Source organism: Chelonoidis abingdonii, chromosome 15, assembly GCF_003597395.2.
Source record: "Chelonoidis abingdonii isolate Lonesome George chromosome 15, CheloAbing_2.0, whole genome shotgun sequence".
Taxonomy (NCBI): Eukaryota; Metazoa; Chordata; order Testudines; family Testudinidae; genus Chelonoidis; species Chelonoidis abingdonii.
Genome location: NC_133783.1, coordinates 49,021,157 through 49,045,060, shown reverse-complemented (window position 1 = coordinate 49,045,060; position 23,904 = coordinate 49,021,157). Strand labels below are relative to the sequence as shown.

The 23,904-nt window shown below is 42.4% G+C and overlaps 1 protein-coding gene across 2 annotated transcripts in view; it reads right to left on the bottom strand.

The window, feature by feature from the left end:
* Nucleotides 1–23,904, bottom strand: part of MCMBP (minichromosome maintenance complex binding protein) — a 39,815-nt gene that overhangs the window by 9,638 nt on the left and 6,273 nt on the right. For both annotated transcript variants that reach the window (XM_075072507.1, XM_032775601.2), the window contains exons 5-11: nucleotides 21,668–21,769; nucleotides 21,279–21,408; nucleotides 20,092–20,243; nucleotides 19,215–19,315; nucleotides 15,109–15,281; nucleotides 9,797–9,920; nucleotides 207–324 (exon numbers count right to left, since the gene is read on the bottom strand). In XM_075072507.1, coding sequence (XP_074928608.1) covers nucleotides 207–324; nucleotides 9,797–9,920; nucleotides 15,109–15,281; nucleotides 19,215–19,315; nucleotides 20,092–20,243; nucleotides 21,279–21,408; nucleotides 21,668–21,757 — 888 coding nt within the window. In that variant the 5' untranslated portion in view covers nucleotides 21,758–21,769. The remainder of the gene's footprint in view (nucleotides 1–206; nucleotides 325–9,796; nucleotides 9,921–15,108; nucleotides 15,282–19,214; nucleotides 19,316–20,091; nucleotides 20,244–21,278; nucleotides 21,409–21,667; nucleotides 21,770–23,904) is intronic.

Here is a 23,904-nt window from a genome sequence, read left to right as displayed (position 1 = left end):
AGGAATTTGTGGTCACTGGGGGGAGGGAGAAATCTAGATTCTCTCTAGGATGAAAGTTCCACTATCATTTTAGTTGTTGGGCTATCCTTTAACCAGGAACCTGCCTCAAACTGAACTTAATTTTTGTTTAAAAAATACAGTTAACATTACGGCCAAAATCACTGCACAATCATAAATCCATCAAAGCATATTAATGCCATTCTTACTGCTGGAACAAGCTGCTGGATAATGCGGTATATGTGCTCTGTGAAGATACTATTTCTTGGACAGCCACTCAAGTTGACTGTGAATTTTCCCAGAGGAAGCACATCTCTTCTCGCATAGCTAGAAGAAAAAAAAAAAGATCGATCAGCTGAACACTTGATACAGGGACTGCACCTCTGGTAAGTCCGAAAAACTTTCTATAATGAAAATACACCCATAAAAAGAGCCCCAAGCTGTGCGTGAACCATAACCTTCATCACTTTGCTTATATGTCATTCCTTTTCTCACATCTTTGTTTTCTTTCTTGGGGACAGTGACTGTCTTCCTGTGTGTCTACACAGGATTAGAACATATGGGGTGCTACAGCACTATACATAGATGGTAGCTCGCACATGTAAAAATGAATCTCATATCAACTTATCTATGACCTTTAATACTTGATCAGTGGTCGAACCATGAGAAATTAGACTAATTATGACTAATGTCATGGAGCACACACTCTTCCAGCAAGGCAGAAAGGGGATTAAGGAGCTTAAAAAGGAGTCCTGCTCATTGGAAATGACAGGCAGAACCAGCAGATGTAGTAGTCATTTCTGCAACTCAGAAGGCACTGCAGACTAGGCAGACCATCAGAAGACTGGCTGGAAAACTGAGGCTGAAGGCCTGCTTGACCACAAAACGTCATAAAGGGGTGCATTGAGGAGGCTGCGTGGATGAGTATCTGAGCGTCTGTTGCAGAGACAATTTGTCAGTTTGACCGGGTGCTTGATTGTTTGAAAAATGTGAATTGGGTGTGCTTTGTTCCAGGTGGGCCTTGAGTGGGCCTGATTGTTACAGAAAGCCAGCCAGTTGTGAACCAGCTGAGCGGCGAACAGCAGAGAGGCTAACAGAGGAAGTTCACCTGGGCAGAACCCACTGAAGCTTTCATCTTGCAGGCTTCTCCGAGTAGTTACTGCAACAGCTGAGGAAGCTCTTAGAAGGAAGGTAATATGGATGGTGAGCAATCGGCTGTTGTGACTGGCACAGGATGTGTCATGTTTGTCTTTCTTCCACAGGACAGAAGCGACTTTGTCTGTACAAAGAGCAAGCTGGTCTCCATATTGGAAGAGAAGGTTCAAGGTCTGGAGAAACAAGTGTCAACCCTGCATTGCATAAGAGAAAATGAAGATTTCCTGGACGGATGTCAGGGTATGCTTCTATGGGCACAACATTCTGAGGAATCAGAGCAGGCTGCACAGCGGCAACAGAAGGACGGTGAAGAAAATTGGCAGCATGTAACCTCCAGAAAAAGAAAGAGGAGCGTCCATGTACCAGCAATGCAGATACAGGTGAGCAACCGTTTTCATATTCTTTCTACAGGTGCTAATGCGGAGAGTGGACTAGATGATATATCTGAGGGAAGGGAGCAGAAAGAGACTCCACTGATTGGAAGGCGTGAGATGCACTGTCCTAGAGATGGTGGTTCAATGACCGCCATTCCCAAGAGAAGGAGGCAGGTGGTGGTGGTCGGAGACTCCCTCCTAACGGGGACTGAGTCATCTATCTGCTGCCTGATCAGGAAAACGGAGAAGTGTGCTGCTTGCCAGGAGCTAGGATTCACGATGTGACGGAGAGACTGCCGAGACTCATCAAGTCCTCGGATCACTACCCCTTCCTGCTTCTCCACGTGGGCAACAATTATACTGCCACGAATGACCTTGAGCAGATCACTGCAGACTACGTGACTCTGGGAAGAACGATATAAGAGTTTGAGGTGCAAGTGGTGTTCTTGTCCATCCTCCCTGTGGAAGGAAAACGCCCAGTTAGAGACCATCGAATCCTGGAAGTCAACGAATGGCTATGCAGGTGGTGACCGAGAGAAGGCTTTGGATTCTTTGACCATGGGAAGGTGTTCCAAGAAGGAGTGCTAGACAGAAATGGGTGCCACCTAACAAAGAGAGGGAAGAGCATCTTCGCAAGCTAGTGAGGAGGCCTTTGAACTACGTTCACTGGGGGAAGGAGACCAAAGCCTGGAGGTAAGTGGGGAAGTGGGATACCAAGAGGAAGCATAAGCACGAGAGCGCAAGAAGGGAGGACTCCTGCCTCATACTGAGAAAGCTGGACAAGCAGAGAGTTATCTTAAGTGCCTATACACAAATCCAAGAAGCCTGGGAAACAAGTAGGGAGAACTGGAAGTCCTGGCACAGTCAAGGAATTATGTTGTTGTTGTAACAACAGAGACCTGATGGGATAACCCACATGACTGGAGTACTGTCATGGATGGATATAAACTGTTCAGGAAGGACGGACAGGACAGAAAAGGTGGGGGAGTTACATTGTATGTAAGAGAGCAGTATGACTGCTCAGAGCTCCAGTATGAAACTGCAGAAAAACCTGAGTCTCTGGATTAAGTTTAGAAGTCTGAGCAACAAGGGTGATGTCGTGGTGGGAATCTGTATAGATCATCAGACCAGGGTGATGAGGTGGATGAGGCATTCTTCAGGCAATTAACAGCAGTTACTGGATCACGGGCCCTGGTTGTCATGGGGGAATTCAATCACCCAGATATCTGCTGGGAGAGCAATACAGCGGTGCATAGACAATCCAGGAAGTTTTTGGAAAGTGTAGGGGACAATTTCCTGGTGCAAGTGCTGGAAGAACCAACTAGGGGCAGAGCTCTTCTTGACTGCTGCTCACAAACAGAGAAGAATTAGTAGGGGAAGCAAAAGTGGACGGGAACCTGGGAGGCAGTGACCAGGAGATGGTCAAGTTTAGGATCCGGACACAAGGAATAAAGGAGAGCAGCAAAATACGGACCCTGGACTTCAGAAAAGCAGACTTTGACACCCTCAGGGAGCTGATAGGCAGGATCCTCTGGAAGAATGACATGAGGGGGAAGGAGTCCAGGAAAACTGGCTGTATTTTAAAGAATCCTTATTGAGGTTGAAGGAACAAACCACCCCCGATGTGTAGAAATAATAGTAAATATGACAGGCAGCCAGCTTGGCTTACCAGTGAAATCCTTGCTGATCTTATACACAAAAAAGCTTACAAGAAGTGGAACTGGACAAATGACCAGGGAGGAGTATAAAAATTTTGCTCAGGCATGCAGAAGTGAAATCAGAAAGGCTAAATCACACCTGGAGTTGCAGCTAGCAAGGGATGTTAAGAGTAACAAGAAGGGTTTCTACAGGTATGTTAGCAACAAGAAGGTGGTCAAGGAAAGTGTGGGCCCTTTACTCACTGGGGGAGGCAACCCAGTGACAGATGACGTGGAAAAAGCTAATATACCCAATGCTTTTTTTGCCTCTGTCTTCATGAACAAGGTCAGCCCCCAGACTACTGCCCTGGGCAGCACAGTGGGAGGGTGGAGGTGACCAGCCCTCTGTGGAGAAAGAAGTGGTTCAGAACTATTTAGAAAAGTTGGATAAGCACAAGTCCATGGAGCCAGATGCACTGCATCTGATGGTGCTAAAGGAGTTGGCGGATGTGATTGCTGAGCCATTGGCCATTATCTTTGAAAACTCATGGCAATCGGGGGTTGTCCCAGATGACTGGAAAAAGGCTAATGTAGTGCCCATCTTTAAAAAAGAGAAGGAGGAGGATACCAGGGAACTGCAGCAGGCCAGTCAGCCTCACCTCAGTCCCTGCGAAAAATACGCAGAAGGGTCCTCAAATAATCAATTTAAGCACTTAGGGAAAAGAAAGTGATCAGGAACACATCAGCATGGGATTCACAAAGGCAATCATGCTGATAACCAATTGCCTTTATAATGAGAAAATGCTCTGTGCATGAGGGGAAAGCACTGGACATGTTATTCCTTGACTAGCAAAGCTTTTATAAGATTCCCAAAGTATCTTTGCCAGCAAGTTAAGAAGTATGGGCTGGATGAATGACTATAAAGGGGCTAGAAAGCTGGCTAATCATTGGTTCAATGGTAGTGATCAATGGCTCCATGTCTAGTTGGCAGCTGGTATTAACGGGAGTGCCCAAGGGCCAGTCTAGAGCCGGTTTGTTCAATATCTTCATTTGTGATCTGGAGGATGGCGTGGCTCCCTCAGCAAGTTGCAGATGCACACAACTGGGAGGAGTGGTAGATATGCTGGCGATAGGCTACAAAGGGACCTAGACAATTTAAAGGATTGGGTAAAAGAAATCTGATGAGGTTCAACAAGGACAAGTGCAGAGTCTGGCACTTAGGACGGAAGAATCTCATGCACTGCAACAGACTAGGGACTGAGTGGCTAGGCAACAGTCCTGCAGAAAAGGACGTAGGAGTTACAGCAGACAAGAGCTGTATGAGTCAACATGTGCCTTGTTGCCAAGAGAGGCTAACAGCATTTTGGGCTGTATAATGAGGAGCATTTTCAGCAGATTGAGAACGTGATCATTCTCCTCAGTTTGGATTGGTGAGGGCCTCATCTGCCATACTGTGCCATTTGGGCCCCACACTACAAGAAGATGTGAAGAAATGGAGAAGTCCAGCGAGAGCAAAAAAAAAAAAAAAAATGATATTAGGGGCTGGAGCACATGACTTATAAGAGAGCTGAGGGAACGTGGATTGTTTAGTCTATCTTTTCTTACCGATGGTGAAAGATAGAAAGTGTGCAAAAGACACCTTGGCTTAACCACGAGATCTTGTATGACTTACAAAATAAAAGGAGTCATAAAAATGGAAACTAGGTCAGATTACAAAGGATGAATACAGGCGAACAACCAGGAATGCAGGGGCAGATTAGAAAGGCAAAGGCCAAAAATGAGCTCAAGCTAGCTAGGGAATAAAGGGAAACAAGAGACTTTTATCAGTACATTAAAAGCAAGAGGAAGACAAGAAAGGGTAGCGCACTGCTCAGTGAGGAGAGAAACAGTAACAGGAAACTTGGAAATGCAGAGATGCTATGACTTCTTTGTTCAGTCTTCCTGAGATGTCTGAAGGAATGTCTAACATAGTGAATGCTTTGGAAGGGGTAGGTTAGAAGATAAAATAAAAGAAAAGCATGTTAAAAAACTTGAAAAATTGATGCCTGCAAGTCACCAGGGCCTGACAAATGCATCCTTAGAATATCAAGGAGTTAGAGGAGGTATCTGAGCCTCTAGCTATATCTTTGGAAGTCATGGAGACAGGAGAGATTCAGAATGACTGAAAAGGGAAAATATAGTGCCCATCTATAAAAAGGGAAAACAAAACAACCCAGAAACTACAGACCAGTAGTTGAAACTTCTGTGCCAGGAAGATATGGAGCAAGTAATTAAAGATAATCATCTGCAAAAACTTGGAAGGTGTTAAGGTGATAGGGAATAGCCAGGCAATGGATTGTAAAAAAATCGTGTCAAACCAATCTGATAGCTTTCTTTGATAGGATACAAGTCTTGTGATAAGGGAGAAAGCGGTGGACTTAGTAAGGCATTTGATATGTCTCGCATGATATCCTATCGATAAACTAGGCAAATACAATTAGATGGGGCTACTATAAGGGGGTGCATAACTGGCTGGATAACCTACTCAGAGAGTAGTTATTAAGTGGCTCCCAATCCTGCTGGAAAGGTATAACAAGTGGGGTTCCGCAGGGGTCGTTTTGGACCAGCTCTGTTCAATATCTCATCAACAACTTAGATGTGCATAGAAAGACGCTAATAATTTGTGGACGACAACAAACTGGGAGGACTGCAACTGCTTTGGAGGACAGGGTCAAAATTCAAATGATCTGGACAATTGAGAATGGTCTGAGGTAAACCGGATGAAGTTCAATAAAGACAATGCAAAGTGCTCCACTTAGGAAGGAACAATCAGTTTCACAACTACAGAATGGGAAGAGACGTGGTAGGAAGGAGTATGGCAGAAGAGATCTAGGGTCATAGTGGACCACAAGCTAAATATCAACAGTGTGATACGTTGCAAAAAAAACAAACGTGATTCTGGATCCGTTAACAGTGTGTGTAAACAAGACACGAGAAGTCACTTCCGCTCTACTCTGCGCTGCTTAGCCTCAACTGGAATATTGTGTCCGTTCTGGCCCACAATTTCAAGAAAGATGTGAAAATTGGAGAGGGTCCAGGAAGAGCAACAAGAATGATTAAAGTTGAACATGACCTATGAAGGAAGGCTGAAAGAATTGGGTTTGTTAGTTGGAAAAGAGAAGACAGAGGGGACATGATAGCAGTTTCAGGTATCTAAAAGGGTGTCATCAGGAGGAGGCAGAAAACTTGTTCACTTAGCCTCTAATAGTTAGAAAAGAAGCAATGGCTTAAACTGCAGCAAGGGAGATTTAGGTTGACATTAGGAAAAGTTCCTAACTGTCAGGGTAGTTAAACACTGGAATAAATGCCTAGGGAGGTGTGAATCTCCATCTCTGGAGATATTTAAGATTAGGTTAGATAAATGTGTATCAGGATGGTCTAGACAGTATTGGTCTGCCATGAGGCAGGGGACTGGATACCGATGACCTCTCGAAGTCCCTCCAGTCTCAGGTCTATGAATAAGAGAAGAATGAGGAGGGATTTGATAGCTGCTTTCAGCTACCTGAAAGGGAGTTTCAAGAGGATGGATCTTGACTGTTCTCAGTGTAGCAATGACAGAACAAGGAGTAGGTCTCAAGTGCACTGTGGGAGTGTTTAGGTTGGATATTAGGAAAAACTTTTTCACTAGGAGGGTGATAAAGCACTGGAATGGGTTACCTAGGGAGGTGGTAGAATCTCCTTCCTTAGCAGTTTTTAAGGTCAGGCTTGACAAAGCCCTGGCTGGGATGATTTAGTTGGGAATTGGGCCTGCTTTGAGCCTGATGTTCTATGATTCTATGAATGGTAAAGAGTCACTAGAATAATGATGAAAACAGATTTCCACTTAGACCATAAAATGTCCGATTTACACAAGCATTCTTTGTGCTATTATGAAGTTTACTAGGCCTACCATATATTCACATTTCCCATATGCTGGGTACTAGGGTGAAATTCCTGATCTTCAAATAAGCTATTTAAAAATTGGCCAGGTATCACACCCGCAACACTGTTGGCTGTTCAGTGCAACATACCTGACAGCTACATGCAAACTGCTTTTTCTCTCAGGTGTATGTATAGAGGTTCACATTTTCCAGGGTGACTCATGATTTTGGGTGTTCAACTGGACATACCTTAAGGAGTCTGACTTTTAGAGAGTTGGTGTTCAGGTTCTTTTTTTAAGGCATCTTAAATTGGGCAATTAAGATCACTAGCGGTTTTTGAAAATGTAGATAACTTTTTGATGAACAAGAATAAATCAGAGAACAAAAATGTCAGTCATTCTCTAAAGTAACGGTTCTCAACCCATGGGCCACTTGCAGCCCAATCAGCACAGACCTCTGACATCCCTAGTGCCGTAACTAGGGCAAGGCGGGTGGGGTACCTGTGCTGGGCACAGAGTCAACGGATGGGTGTGTTTGCACAAAAATGGGGTGGTGCAGGATTAGGCCCAGTGACACCAGCCCCCCCACCCCCCGCAAGCAGGATTGGGCCCTGCAACATCAGCAGGAGACTAGGGTGCTCAGTGCTTCCCCACCCTGCAGAACCGTGGGTCCAGTGACACCAGCTGCAGCAGGATCCCTGGCATTAGGGCCACAGAGGCAGGTGGACAGGGCAGGCTGAATGGCTGAGCTAGTGCTGCCGAAGTAGGAGACCAGTGGGCATGGGGAGGAGAGTGCAGGGGGCTAGGGCTGCAGGGAGGGAGGTGCAGGGGCCTGGGGCACAGGGAGGTTTGCCAACTTTCTAATTGCTGAAAACAGGACACCTCTGCACTGCCCCTTCCCAGAGGCCCTGCCACCAGCTCCACCTCTTCTCCAGGCACTGCCTGCTTTTCTCCCTACAACCCATCACTCATTCCCTGCCCCAGGACTCACTTGCCACCTGTAGAACCAGGCTGGGAGAAGCTGATGCAGAGCCTGCCTGCCCAAATCTGGACACACGAGGGAAGCGGGGGGTGGGGGCGGGAAGGGTTGGTCCATAGAGTGAAGGGACAGGGGCAATTGAAGCATGACAGGGTTGAGGGGGGTGACTGGTCCCCGGAACAAGGGGCTGGGGGAAATTGGAGCACAGTGGGGTAGAGGGTACAGACAAGATTCCCACTCTCCCCCCCACCACCTACTTCTTCACTGGAGAGTCTGGAGCCAGGTCCCAGAGCCAGCCAGTTCTCTCCATAAGGAGTCAGCAGCTGAGCAGAGAGCAGTTCCTCTAGGCCAATGGTTCTCAACCTGCAGCCCATGGGCTGCTTGTGGCCTAGTCAGCACACAGCTGCTGCCCATATGAAATCCTCAGGGCCATACAGATTGTATATTGCATCGATGCGACCCACTTAACACAGAGAGCTGCATATGCAGCCCACAGTGGTAAATAGGTTGAGAATCACTGCTGTAGGGTGTAACAGCAGCTGCTGCTCTTCCTGCTCCCTGGTGGTTGAGGCTGGTAGTTGGATTTTTAGTGTCCAGTCAGCAGTGCTGACCAGACACTGCCAGGTTTCCTTTTCAGCCAGACTTTCCGGTTAAAAACCGGACACCTGGCAACTCTAGGAGGGGGATGCTGCCAGTGTATGGGAGATAGAATCTAGGTAGGGGGACTGGGTGCAGTCGCTGGAGGGGGGACTGGGAGCATGGGGAGCAGTCCCTGTGTGGGTCCTTCTTCCCTGGATAGGGCCAGTCCAGCGTTGTGTGTGTGGGGGGGGGGTTATGGATGCTGGGGGGACAGTCCCAAGGTGGTTAGGTGATGGGCGGCATTCCCTTGTTTGGGGGGAGGGGGGCACAGTACGAGAAGGGACTGTGTGAATGGGAGACAGTCCCTGGCTCAGGAGGCACTCCAAACCAGGCAGGGCTACCCATCTTTGCAGACAGGGTTCACAGCAGCATGGAAATGAGGGTGGCAATATGCCATGCCTACCTTACAGTAAATTAATTAATTTTAACAGTTAATGTTTCGACTTATTTTGCTAATTTAAAATGCTCTTGGTAGACATTTGCCAGTGTTGAAATGAAAGATACTATATCAATTTGAATGGTATTGCCGTCATAACAAATCTTAAACCTTTTTTTTTTTTAAAAAAAAATAGATGTACAGGTAGTATATATATTGTATGGATGTGGCCCACATAACACACATAGCTGCATATGCGGCCCACAGTGGTAAACAGGTTGAGAACCACCGCTCTAAATTATTAATGGGAATGTAGGAATAGCGTGTCCTGCTCACACAGAGAAGAGATTAGATAGGAAACATGAGGTCTGCATTGCTTTCATATATATCACTTGAAGATTTTAGTCTAATCGAAGGACAGAATTGAAAAAAAGAGGTGGAGAGAAACAGAAGTGGGAGGGACTTTGTCAACTCAAATGCTAGGAAAATACTAAGCTTTGAAAATACTAAGCTTTGAAATTAGCCTTCTTTAAAATCTATTTGGACAGTGGACAATAATCTCTGCATTTATGCCTAATAGAATGGGGCCCCTCAGTTGGAGCCTCCCTGGGCACTACTGGAATATAAATACTTATACCATGAAAAGTTATTCATGGACTCTGATAGACTGGCAAAAATAAGCAGATAATATTTTTTAAAACAAATACATTAAGTGTTCTCAGCAGGCATCTACGTACTTACACTGTGGAGATGAGATGCAATATAAGGTACTCAGCAGCCAAGCTGTCTCCTACGAGTGCATGAGTGAGGAATCCAAGCAGTTCTGCTCTAAGTGGTGAAAGTTCCATCATAAAACTAGACACAACTGACAAAGACAACAAGTGTCAGAAATACCCCACATCTGTTCCCTCTCCTCTTCAAATGAGGCTTACCTTATGTTGCAATATCACACATTGGGAATGGTGAGTGGAAAAGAACAGCACTTTACTCTGTGAGTGAAGTTTCCTCATTTACCTAGACTTTTCCTACCTTTTTTAGATTCAGGACACTATTCCTTGCTCTGCAGATTTGAGATAGAATAAATGCCCTCTATTTAGACTTAGGGTACATCTACACTATCTGCCGGTTCGGTGGGTAGTGAACGATCTATTGGGGATCAATTTATTGTGTGTAGTGTAGACGCGATAAATCGACCCCCAATCAGTCTCCCATCAACTGGAGTTCAGCAACTCCAGCTCAGCAAGAGGCGGAAGCAAAGTCGACAGGGGAGCGGCAACCATCGATCCTGTACTGCGAGGACACAAAGTAAGTGATTCTAAGTCGATCTAAGATACGTAACTTCAGCTACGAGAATAGCGTAGCTGAAGTTGATGTATCTTAGATCGATCCCCCCTAGTGTAGACCAGGCCTTAGTGTATCTAATTAGAGTGATCTTACCCAAATAGGTCTTCTTTCCTAGACTATGCAAATTCAGTTCAGTCTTTCACACTATGTTGTTTTATGCTCCATTGTTGTGCTTTTTTGTATCCTGCTTTTTGCCACACCATTCCTGAACTCTGGTGATCATAACTTCATGCAACTTAATTGTTTCGTCTTAGAGTGGTGCCCTGAGGCCTCCATCAGAGCAGAGCTCAGTGTGCTTGGTGTTATACAGTGCTAAGACAGCTCCTGCCCCAAATAGCTAACAATCTAACTTTACCTGAATAAGGGGAGGGGGAAGTAGGAAGGCAATAGTATAGTTACAGATACCAGCTATATGCACAATTTACAAGTTTGGGCCAAAATTTTCAAAAGCTGAAATCTGAAATAAGGTTCCTAAACAAGATGACCGACTATCTGTAGAGCCAAGTAAACGGCTTTTGACACAGCATTGACTTTTAGACTCCTGTGTTTTGAAAGTCTTGGCTCAAGTCTTTTGTCATTTGGATAACAATAAATGAGACATTAATGATCTCGGTTATCCTTGCTTGCAATAGAAACAGTCATATCAGGGATATGAAGAGCTAAACTATTGCCTCACTTATTACACAGATGTCTATGGCATGCCTCTCTGTCCCCTCACACACATTTTAATAACTGAATGCCATTACTTGATTTTATTTTGAACATTTTATTTAGAAGATCCTAAGCTATATTATACAACCTGAGAGGTAATGTATATAGAAGTTCCACCTGACACTGTCAGCCTCTTTTACATGTGCCCAATTACAATAGACTAATTCTGAATTATTATAGTGTATTCCTGCATCACAACCAAAATGTCTGACTGTTATTTTCCATCTGAAGTATTTAAAAGGTACCTAAAGCTCATAACAGTTATGACAAAAGTGAGTTGAGAGGAAGTGGTATATTATCTCCTTGCTCCTTGGGAATTACAGGAGCATATAAATTCTCACATTCAGAGAAAATTATTTTTATTTTATCAAGGTTTATCTCACACTGATACAAACAGAGTTTGGCTTGAATGCCGTCTAATCTCCTCTGGCAGCATTTACACTCCTGGGTTTACTATACTTACCAATATGCAACAAGCTATTTTCAACAAATAAGGAATCAAAGGCGATTTTAAACATTAAAGAATACTCAAAAACAAAGGGAGATAAGTAATCATTTACCAATCCACAATCCTCTCAATGCAGAGGCCAAAGCTATGTTTTAAAGTGTTACCAAATATACCAGTCAATGGAAAATTTTAATATTTCTGCTTCTTAGAATTTTTGCAGCAAGCACCAGTGTATCCAAGTATAGCCCCTCAGCAAGATTGGGAACACAAAATTCTCCTTTCACTTCACTACTTCAAGGATGTGGTTCATTCCCATTTCCCTTCCCTATGCCTTCACTCCAGCCAAACGTGGTGTACCCAGCCTCTCAGGACTGGAGATGGCAGTCCTTTCAGGATCAGGATTTAAGGGGAGACAAAACTGTAAAGACTCTCCCAAAAGACCAAATTAAGCAGCTTTGCAATAGATCTCCAAAGTCTGCCCGCCAAGAAAGCAACTCACAGGCATACCAGGGTTGGCCATAAGCAGAGCTGGTCACAACTCAGAATTTCCATATTGTGTGGAAATTTCAATATTTGGTTTCATTCCAAAAAACCCAAAGGCAGCTGTTCTGAAATTTACCCAGAATACAAATTCCATAGTTTTCCTTTTGACACCACATGAACATTTGGAGTTTGTCAAGGATCAGCGGGTAGCCGTGTTAGTCTGTATCCACAAAAACAACAAGGAGTCCGGTAGCACCTTAAAAACTAACAGATTTATTTGGGCATAAGCTTTCATGGGTAAAAAAACCTCACTTTTTCAGATGCATGGAGTGAAAGTTACAAATGCAGGTATTATATACTGACACATGAAGAGAGGGGAGTTACCTCACAAGTGGAGAACCAGGGCTGACAGGGCCAATTCTATCAGGGTGGATGTAGTCCACTCCCAATAATAGATGAGGAGTTGTCAATTCCAGGAGAGGCAAAGCTGCTTCTGTAATGAGCCAGCCACTCCCACTCTCTATTCAAGCCCAGATTAATGGTGTTAAATTTGCAAATGAATTTTAGTTCTGCTGTTTCTCTTTGAAGTCTGTTTCTGAAGTTTTTTTGTTCAAGAATAGTGACTTTTAAATCTGTTATAGAATGACCAGGGAAATTGTTCACCATATGCTCCTCAGGATCTGGCAGCAGCCAAAAAACTGACAAGTCTGGTAAATTTCATAGGTAAAACTGACAGGACTGTCAATTTTAGCCACCAGCAGCTAAACTTCCAGGACTGGGGAATGTACTGATTCCCCCCAATATGCTGATTTCCTTAGAGTCAGAAACCCAGGACTTCCAGGGTCTGCGGCTCCAAGGCAATTATGCTGCCTGCTTTGCCATGCTGAATGACCCAGGATAGGGGACTCCAGGGCTTCCAGAATCCCAGGCTAGCTGGTTCCTGGGCTCTCTGTCTCAGGGCAGCTGATTCCCTGGACCCATCTGGATGCTCTGAGGGCTTGCAGGTTCTCTGCTGCAGAGCTAGGAGCCTAGACCCTAAGAAGCCTGCTCAAGCCTGGGCTGCCAGGCTCCCTGCCACAGAGCCTAGACCCTGAGAACCCTCAAGGCTGCCAGGCTCCTGGACCAGTTGACTCCTCAACTCTCATTTTTTGGTTTTAAACAATGAGTCTATAAGCTTTCATGACTTTTTTTTTTTTTAATTCCATCAGAATGACTCAAAACAAAATAACGCTTGCCACCTTCAACAAACGGCAAATTATTTCTGCAGCTTTCCCACAAGTAAACTGGGCTGGAAAAAAAACAATAGACAAATCTCAAGACACTTACCAAAATTAGTAAGTGAATGTAGCAACAACATAGATTCATATATCTATGGGCTCTACTGTGTGTGTATTCTGTTTGTTTTTTGGGCTCCCATCTGTATGCATTGTTTATTCCTTGAACTCTGCCATCGGAGAGTTTCCACAGCTCTTCAAAATTACTACCAAGTGGAGTTCTATATAGACATACATGACACATCTTAAACACTCTGAAAGCTGTGGAAGGCTTCAGTTAAAAATATGAAAGCGTTTCCAAGAGATGCTGAGCAGATCATACTGTCTGAATCAGCAGTTACTCACTCAGCAAATTGATTCATAGATCTATGCTGCTGCTACATTCACATACTCATTTTAGTAAGTGCGTCTTGCAGAATTATGCATTTTTTTTCCAGCCCAGTTCACAAGTTCAGTGCAACTATTTCAATAGGATCATAAAGAAAACCCTCCTCCAATCCCTGCCACAGACTCCTGGACAAGAAGATAATGAAAATAAGAACAGGAGCTATATTCTGTCAAACAAAAACTGAAATGTGGTAAGTCAAAGGATGATCCAATTTAGCTCCCCACTGCTTCTTTGCTCTAACCCCCAAACTGTTTTTCTGATATAACATTTAATGTTCAATTATGTTCAATAATGTTAATCGCCACCTTTATATAAATATTTAAGTAACTTATTTTGCATGTTAATTTCATGGAATGTCAAGATTTTTAATGATCAAATAGAAAAGTGGTCTATGTAGAAGAAAATATAGTTCATAAAACAAGGCCTAAAAAAAATTAGCTCTGGTTAGAAATGCCAGTTTACTCTCAAACATTATTGGGAAACAAGCAAGAGTTTGATTATTAATGACGGTTAAGAAGCTGCCCTCCATCTCTGATGGATGCAACATAGCGGCTGCATAACAAAAGTAGGATTTTTAAAAATTAAAATGTCAATATGAGTAGGAATTAAAAACCCACTCATCCATTTGTTGAATAACTGCTGACTTGGGAATAGTATGATCTGCTCAACATTCCCTTGGAAACCCCTTCAGATTTTTAATTGAAAATGGTATTATACATTTGGTTCCAAAACCAACTGCCTTCTACAACTTCCTAAAGGTTTAAGGTGAGTCAAACAATATCTATACAGAACTCCACTTGACAGTCATTTTAGAAGCTGTGGAAGTTCACAGATAGAGTCCAGGAGACACATACAGATGGAGAGGAAAAATACCAACAAGAGAAAAACAGAAGCATGTGCCACAGTTTGTGGTGAATGTTTAAAAACAATCAATGGGCAACTAGTTGCATAATTTTTTTTTAAACTTATCTCCCTTTAAGCTCCTTGATAGTACAGACATTCATTTCATATCCACAAGGTAATCTTGTGGATACATACTTCAGATTTACCTGCTTAGCTAAGCTTTAATAAAACTAAAATGTTCAAAAATAAAATGATTCCTCATTTGAAAATGAATAAATCTCACAATTTGTACAATAGTAGATTGGGTTTTGAGACTTACAGAATGAAGTCTCTAATCATGACTACTTCAGAAGTAACTCTTCCTAAAACACTTATGTCTGAGGCAGCTGAGTATAAAGTAATGCGGCTCCCAATCCCTTCTGAGTCTGCTTTAAACAGTCTCTACCATTGCTCCATTTTCCTGCCAACAATTACTTGTTTACAGTAATGAGAAGTACAATGCAGTCCTGAGTGAACTAATCTGTGATAATGTAAGGTTCCATTCAGCAGTTCAGATACTTACAGCTTTTACTCTCCTCTTCATTAAGGCAGGCGGGCAATAATGGATTAATGTGCTGTAATTTCTGTGCCAAAATCACATGGATTCTGGGGACTAATGAGGCAGGAGGACTGTGTACTCTCTGTTCTTCTACTGTGTCCATGCACTCCATAGGATTGAGTGGTGATGCGTTCTCCCTAGTAAATGTCATAATTAAACTGAGCTTAAAGATATTCTATGCAAATTCCCCTGCTGTTGTCAAAATGAATCTGGAATCTATTCCAATAATGTTACACAGAAACACAAGCGACATCCCTTCCCGGCTTCAGTTTACTTAAGACTACATTTAAACTAATACAATTTATTAATTTTAATTATAAAAGCTTAATTGAAAGATTTTAGGTATTTATAAAAAGACTATAAATACAAAATACATGAAAATCCTGTACACTGACAATATAAAACTACTAAATTAGATTTACACAATATAGGCTGTCGTCTATGTTTCTGAAAATATTTGGAGTATACAGGCTTTAATTTGGTAAAGGAAGCAAATCCCTAAATCATTCCACCATTTAAATGAGGGATGTTAAGTATTCTCTGCGGTAACAGGTTTCTGGTCAGCAGATACTCAATGTGGACATTGTAACAGTTGAGAAAATAAAGCAACTTTGTAAAGTCAAGTCTATCCTGTGTGGATACAGAGTTCCAGAAGGTTGCCAGATTATCAGTCTTGGAAACTTAAAATTTCTATATAGCCACAGAACATGTAGTGCAGATGCAGTCAAAAATTTCCATTAGTGTGCCTGGACCCTAACTTGGAGAAACGACCCTTTAAGGTGAGAAAACAGGTCAGACCTCATGACTATTCACTTCTCAATCTCAGAGGCCTTCCAAAAGTAGCCCCAGGTTTTTTATTTTAGTTTTTTTATTTTGACATGGACACTGGAACAAAGAGACAGACATTAGATGGCAACAAACTTCAGTCACTACTGACTTGGACTGGATTTGCACCAGAGACAGAAGTGAAAGGCTCTATAATCTATTATTAATCTTTAGAACCCTACCAAATTCACAGTCTATATGATCAATTTCATGGCTAGAGGGTTTTAAAATTGGTCAATTTAACATTTTCAGATGGTCTTGCAACCGTGGGGGTCCCGACACAAGAGAGGGTTGTAGGGGGTCACAAAGCTGTGGGGGAAGGGGGGGAAGGGTCACAGAATTGCCACCCTGACTTCTGCACTGCCTTCAGAGCTGGACTCTGAAGGTGGCACAGCCACAGAGCTTCCTGCAGCCTGGGGAGGTACCTGGAGGTGGGTCTGATCTCTCCCTGGCGCCCCCCTCCCTTCCCCCGAGAGCAGCTGTGTAGGAGAAGAGGAAGTCAAGTCCCTCCCTAGTCCAGCAGACTAGCAGCTGAAGCCCCCTGAACAGTAGAGGCAGCCCCAACCCTGACTCTTCCCCACCCCTCCAATAGCTAGATTTAACAGAAGTGGTCTGATTTCACGGTCCTCGACATGTTTTTCACAGCCATGAATTTGGTGGGGTCCTACTAATCTTCTAAGCCTCTCCTCCTTCTTTAGGGCAATATCTGTTCTTCATTAAAAGGACTGTAACCATCCTTTTCTCTTTCTACTTCATGCAACAACTTTAAAGTTCAAAATCCTTGCTGAATTCCATCATTTTCTCTATATGTAATATGACTGTCAGTCAAATACATTTGATTAGGCATACTGAGCCACCACTTTGGCCCAGCCTACTGTTGGGCAGATTATAAGCAAAACCAGCTAGCTTTGCTGGGTTACCTTTACAAGCTTGTCTGGCTCTACACAAGGATTCAGATCAAGGCTGTAACATACCAAAAAGAAAATTTTCAAAGGATCAAGATTCTGAACACTTGCATCAATACTACATGAACTGACATACTGGATGAAGCCTGTGTTCCATGCACTCCAATATCTAATCCTTGGGCAATTCTGTGCGCTGCGCAAGCACAGAATTAATGTTCCCCAGAGATTCCCCCCGCCCCCCCACCTCCTCCGGCCAAATAATTGATTCCGATGGGGAGATGAAGGGAAGCTGCAATTACACCAGGGGCTTATGTGGCACCAGAAGAGCAGCAGCCATAGAGAGGGAGGGGGAAAGAGGATGCCTTCCTCACAGCACCCTGCTTCGTGGCCAGGTGAGAAAGCATAGGATATGATCGGGGGAGAGGATGGACAGAGCGGGGTACATGGGGCTGCGGGGGAGGGGGGGGTGTCACAGACTGGGGTTTAGAAGGGCTAAAGGAGGGACAGACTGGGGCGGAAGCACAGGAACTAGTTGCATGACAACATTGAACCAGGGGTTGAATGGGAGTGGGAGGTGGGGGTGCAGGACACATGGGGATGGGGCACTATGCCTGGCTGAATGGAGAGTGGGGGAGGAGGGGAGATGCAGGGCCACATAGTAACAGCGCAACATAGGGACATATGCAGATATGCCTGGCTGAATGGGAAGTGAGAGTGAAGGGAATCACGGGGGTACATGTGCTTGAATGAATGGGAGGGGCTAAGGATCAGCCAGAGTTGATAAGGGGGAGGTTCCCCAAATCCTTAACAATCCCTCCCCAGCTTTTCCTCCCCCACAAAAAAACCCAACAAACTGTTCCATGCTTCTCCCATCCACATCCAACAACCCTCAAGGTTCACTCCCAGGATCCTTTCCAGCAATTACTTCTTTCTCCCTCAGCTCCTCCATTACCTCAGACTCTCCCAAACTTTTGGGCTGCTTCTGAGGGGTGCAGAAATTCGTTTCAGTATTGTCGTTTAAATTACTTATTACTCAAATTTCTGTATTAATATGCTTAGTACGGAATCTATTTGTCAAAAAAGATTTCCTGAACCTTGTGTGTTATCTGTATTGTTACAGACATGCTTACTGACAGGTATTATGAAATAAATCATCAAAATAATTGAAAAGGGTATAATTATATTGTGTTATTTTGACAAATAATATATATAAAATTCTCCAAAATTTTACAACATTGTGCACAGAATTTTAATTTTTTTGGCACAGAATTCCTCCAGGAAAAAAAATAAATCTCATCTCCAAAATTGGCTAACACAGTATAATTCAAAGAAAGGCAATAGGAACCCAAGTGGACAATCATAAAACAACATGCCCTTTAGGGAAGTTTTCCCCTAAATCTCATCAGTTAGTGGTTGGCTTGCACCATAATACCAGGCTTTATATACCTTCTATTTAAAAAAAAATGTTATTTTTTATATAGAGATCTAATCAATTTTTTAGATTTGACTAGCCTCTTGGTCTCTCTACCTATCTAATCTGTGGCAGTGATATGTACAGATTAATGGTGCATTACATTAAAAGAAAGTATTTTCCTTTATCAGTTTTGAACCTGTTTTAATTTAATTGGAGGTTCCCTTGTTCTTGTTTTCTGAGAGGGTAAATAAGAACATCTGATACCACTTCTTTACACCATTCAGTATTTTCTATACATCTCTCATGCCCCTATTTATTTCCTCTGTAAAGTCAACAGTCCTAATTATTTCATATTCTCATATGGAAGACTTTCCATGCCACCAATCATTTTCACTGCCTGTCTATAGGACCATCTTTCTTTTGGCTATACTTGTATAGGTAGTCTATTTATCTGGTCCTGAAGTAAGTTTCTCTAGTCTAATTCCAAGAATTATCCAGCACTTAGGGGGAGAAGGAAAAAAAAAGGTACATTTGCTGTTCTTTGTTACAGAAGCTAATTGTAATGTGTCATTAACTCCCACACATCATTCTGAAGTTCCTTCAAATCTCTTGGTCCTGTCCTCTTTATAAATTTGTTCCAGTACTAACGCTTGATACCTCTGTTTGATACTGGGGTAGTCTGGGAAATATGTACAGCCATTGCTCATGCGGTACCTGTTCTGTGGACAAAGAAATTCAATTGCCAAGGCTGTCAATCCAGTACCTTTCACAAGCATTACCTTTGATTTAGGCAAAAAGCATTTTTAGAATAATGCTCAGACAAATGGTTAGACACTTTCTTAATTTTTAGGGCACAACCATTCAAGCACATTTTGCTTTTTAACTTCATAAATCCCTGCAGATCAGAATCACAGCATAAGCCTTACCTCTCTTCATTGTTCACTATGCTGAGCACTGGATCCACAGACAAAATGCCATACACTTCAAGAGTATCATTGACTTTGAAACTATCCCATCTCTCATAGACCTGCCACAGAGATAGCATAATAAAAGGGAGACAGACAGAACAGAATGATGTACTGCAAGAACAAGCACAGCATGGATTGTCATTCATCAGACAAGAGCAGAAATCTCAGTAGACAACTGCAGATTAAAGAGATTCTGTGCCGGGAGCCTGTCCAAATAAAATTTTAAGACGCTGAGATTGGAAAAATTACTAGCTACTTTTGTAGGATTTACGTTATCTGCCTTCTTCTGCCAAAGTGGTAAACAACCATATTCTACACTTGTTCATTAAAGGATGAAATTCTAAATGCAGAATCAGATTGCTGAAGAATAGGATATTAAATACAGAAACAAAATAGATGAGTTTTACTTGCTTTCAGTTTTCTAGTCAGCATTAGGTATTAATCAACAGGAAACTATTTCAAATATGAAGTGAAAACAAACATTGCATTGTTTCCCTCTTGCTTCATCACACCTTTTTCCGCTAGAAGACCACATCTTAAACTTACTCAAGAGTCCATGAGTCAACATCATCCTTACACTTGGGTATCTTGAACTGACAGAACCCTTTTTGCCAAGTGCAGCTATGAATATATATATGCTTTAACACCTACTAGCACTGATGTTAGCAATTCTAATACCCCCCATGGGCAGTGAAGAGGAAAACAGGACAGCTGTTATTTGAGGACACATTCAAGATAATATAGGTTTTACTGTAACTGCTCCAGGTTCAGGATTCTCTCTCCCACCCAAATCTATCCCCTCATACTTTGGTCATCATCTTCATAGTCTGGTTACCTTTACAAGACATGCCGGACCCTTCTCTCCCGGCAGTGGAAAGTTTAGATCAAGTGGAGGGGAGCAGTTTGGGGAGATTAGCTGATGTCCTGCAGAAGCTTCAGTTTCTAATCGCTTTGGCTCGCCACACCCATGGATATCATCTATATTCCCTGCAACATAAACGAATGACAGCCTTCTACAGCTTACTTAAGCATAACAGCAAATCCAAACAATTTTCCTTCCTTCAGAAAGTAATACAGAAGCATGCTGAATTAAAAAGGGATCTTGGAAGAACAACAAAGCAGTAGTTTCTACCAACTATTACTTTATTGTCCCTCACAGAAATAAAAGATTTGTATATCTACTGCCAAAATTAACACCATGATGAATATGTAGGATTTTAGGCATGAAAATCTGTTGATCTTGGAGACCTAAATATAGCCAAGATGGTTTGTCTTGACTCAATCTTCCTTTAAGCATCACATTGCCAGTTTGGAAATACAACCCTTTCAGAAAAATCAAAGGATTTTAACTCTTTTTTCAGAGGACTACAAATGCCTGGTATTCCTCATTTTCCCTTCCAACCTTGGAGGGCAAAAGACAGTTCCAGGTAATGCAAGTCAATTATATTCCTTTTAAAGGTGGGGTGAGGGATAGGCTGTCACTGAAGAGAGAGAGGCAAGGTGGGATAGTTCTTGAGACCTAAAGTGTTGTTCGTAGTAAAGCAGACCCAACCGATATTTAGGCCCCATTTTGCTAAGTGCTACATGTAATAAGAGACAATCCCTATCCCCAAAGAGTTTATAATTTAAATTGACAATTCCATTGTGTGTTTTACCCCCTTTCTATGGATAGGGAATAGAGACTGAGATGAGGTGACTTTCTGAAGGTCACAGAGGAAGTTTGTGACAGAGCTGGAAATTAAGTTCAGTGCCTGGAGCCATTCACACAGCAGCTACAGTACTACTACAGCAACCAAAAAATACGAGCATTTTGAAAAGCAGTAGAAAACAAACTGTATGTTACATATGCAACATTTATCCTGCACTAATTTACAAGTTAAACTGCTGGTTTTCCCATTTGTTTCCATTCACAGTTCAACCAGCATAATGATCAAGACTGGGATAACACTATTGACTCACTCCGATACATAAATAGCTCATAATGGTAATGAAATGACCAGTTATCAATATATCAAATGTTACCCATATGCTGCTCTTTCTGTTTAGATGGATGCAGCTCCATATCTTCATCTTCCTCATAACTCCTCTTGTGGCGACTTGGAGTGTAGGATGTTGAAGGGCTAACTCGAGCCTGACTCACACTAAGATATGCGTAAGCTTAAGAATTAAGGACATCATCATACTAATCTGAAAAAAGTCAACCGGCACAAGTAGCATTATTCAAATATTATTAGCCTGGCTATCTTGTTGGATAAGATACTATTACAATATGTGTGCAAATTGTACTATGGTGCTGTCCTTCGATGAGGCATATCTAGGTTAAGGAATCACCCTCATCCCCTCAAAGTACAAGGTACTTTAAATACATTTTTCATAATTATTAACATATCTCACACTTGAACAAAGGATATTTCTTTCACCCACGCTGACTCTCCAGGCACTGGCACACAGTAGAAGGTCTGTCTCTCCGAAGTGACCATTTGTGAGGAGTTTAAATCCATTTCCTGCTGAGGCTAGGATATCAATAATAGATCATGAAGTTTAAGTTTTTAACACTGAACATATGTTTTTAAGTCATTACCTTACTTTGTCAGCAGAATTATGTACTTAGCCATAATGAGTTACAAGAAGTAGCTTCCTAATGAAATTTATTATCTAAAGCACAAAAACTAAGACTATGAAGACCTAAACACAATACACTGGTAATTTTAAACTACACTCCATACAAGTTTTTCACATTTTGTTTAATCTTCCAGACCATATTTTTGGTGCCATAAGAAAAAGGTATTCTTCTACATTTTTTGCATGGAGTTTAATTCTTTCAATAAATGAACAGAATTTTTTTGGTGCTGTCAGCCACTAACTCCTGTGGACAGAAGTATAATCATTCTTTAAACGATTCCCTTATTATGGGTCAACAATTCAATGGTTTATTCTTTGGTCTCAAATGCAATCTCAATGCAATTGCATGAACAATGTCAAAAAGCTCAGATTTTTTAAAATCATTCTTATTCAAGAATGTATGGCAAGAAAGAGTGATTATTAGTTAGTTACTCTCTATACTCCTGAGGGCATTCTGTGACAAAAAATTAAAAATTCTTCCAAATTTTCTTTGTCAAATAGATGTGGAGGCTCCAGCATGGCACTAGGGAGCACAGAGGTGGGAGATCACTGAAGTTTCCCCCCCATCTTCCCCGCCTGGACTCAGCAGGGAGGCTGCACCCAACCCTGACACAGCACAAGGACCAGGCCTGCCCCAGAAATACCCCAGGGTCCTGTCCCTCCATGTACCAGGTGTGAGCAGACAGGATCCAGGTGTGGGTTGAGATAATTCTGCGTGGGGCAATCTGCATGCATGTGGCTCAGAGGAAAATCCAGGTGCAGAGGGGATCTGGATGCACGGAGACTTGTTGCGGGGTTCTGGGTGCAATGGTAATGGGACTCTGCAGGGTGTCCAGGTAAAGGTGTCAAGTATCAGAGGGGTAGCCGTGTTAGTCTGAATCTGTAAAAGCAGCAGAGAATCCTGTGGCACCTTATAGACTAACAGACGTTTTGGAGCGTGAGCTTTCGTGGGTGATATACCCACTTCGTCAGAAGCAGGTAAGTGGAAACTTCCAGGGGTAGGTATATATATATATGCTTGCAAGCAAGCTAAGATAACGAGGTTATTTCATCAGGGGGATGGGCCCTGTTCTAACAGTAGAGGTGTGAAACCAAGGGAGGAGAACTGGTCTGTAATTGGCAAGCATTCACAGTCTTTGTTTAGTCCAGAGCTGATGGTGTCAATTTGCAGATGAACTGAAGCTCAGCAGTTTCTCTTTGAAGCTGGGTCCTGAAGTTTTTTTGCTGCAGGATGGCCACCTTAAGGTCTGCTATAGTGTGGCCAGGGAGGTTGAAGTGTTCTCCTACAGGTTTTTGCATACTGCCATTTCTGATATCTGATTTGTGTCCATTTATCCTTTTCCGTAGCGACTGTCCAGTTTGGCCGATGTACATAGCAGAGGGGCATTGCTGGCATATGATGGCAATATACAAAACTGTTTAAGTCTGCAGAACCTGCTTATAACCACAAATTCAGATTCATTCTACTTTACAAAATGTAAGCCTCAATGTTTTTCAACGCTTTGTAACAGACTGCAATTCTAGTACTAATAAAGTTCTTCCATTTAAAAAACAAAACAAAACTGACTTCACTATCAATGTTCTAAGAGTATATTCATTTAGGGAACGTGCTTCGCCAGTGCTTTAACTTCTTGACTGGATTACTGGCCAAAAATTTTTTAAGTGGCATGGAGATGGCTCAAGACCTATGAGCAACAAGGAATGCTCCCCAAACCTGGGATTCATTTTGAATCCCAAGAGCTGTATATTTCCAGGAATTGAGATGAAGGGTTGAAAAAATTATTAATACTGCACTTATACAATACTTCTCATATTAACTGCATTTTCCAGACAAGCAATCTTTACAACATTCCTGGTATATACAAATTTTGAAGACAGAAAAATGGAAGTAGAGAAGGGAAGGATAAAGAAGGAGGTACAAGTCTTGTCAACACTGATCTTTAAAAATAATACTGAAAGTAGTAGAGATGATACCTTGTTGACAAGGAAAGGGAAATCAACTGATTTAATTAATTTTAAGGCTCAT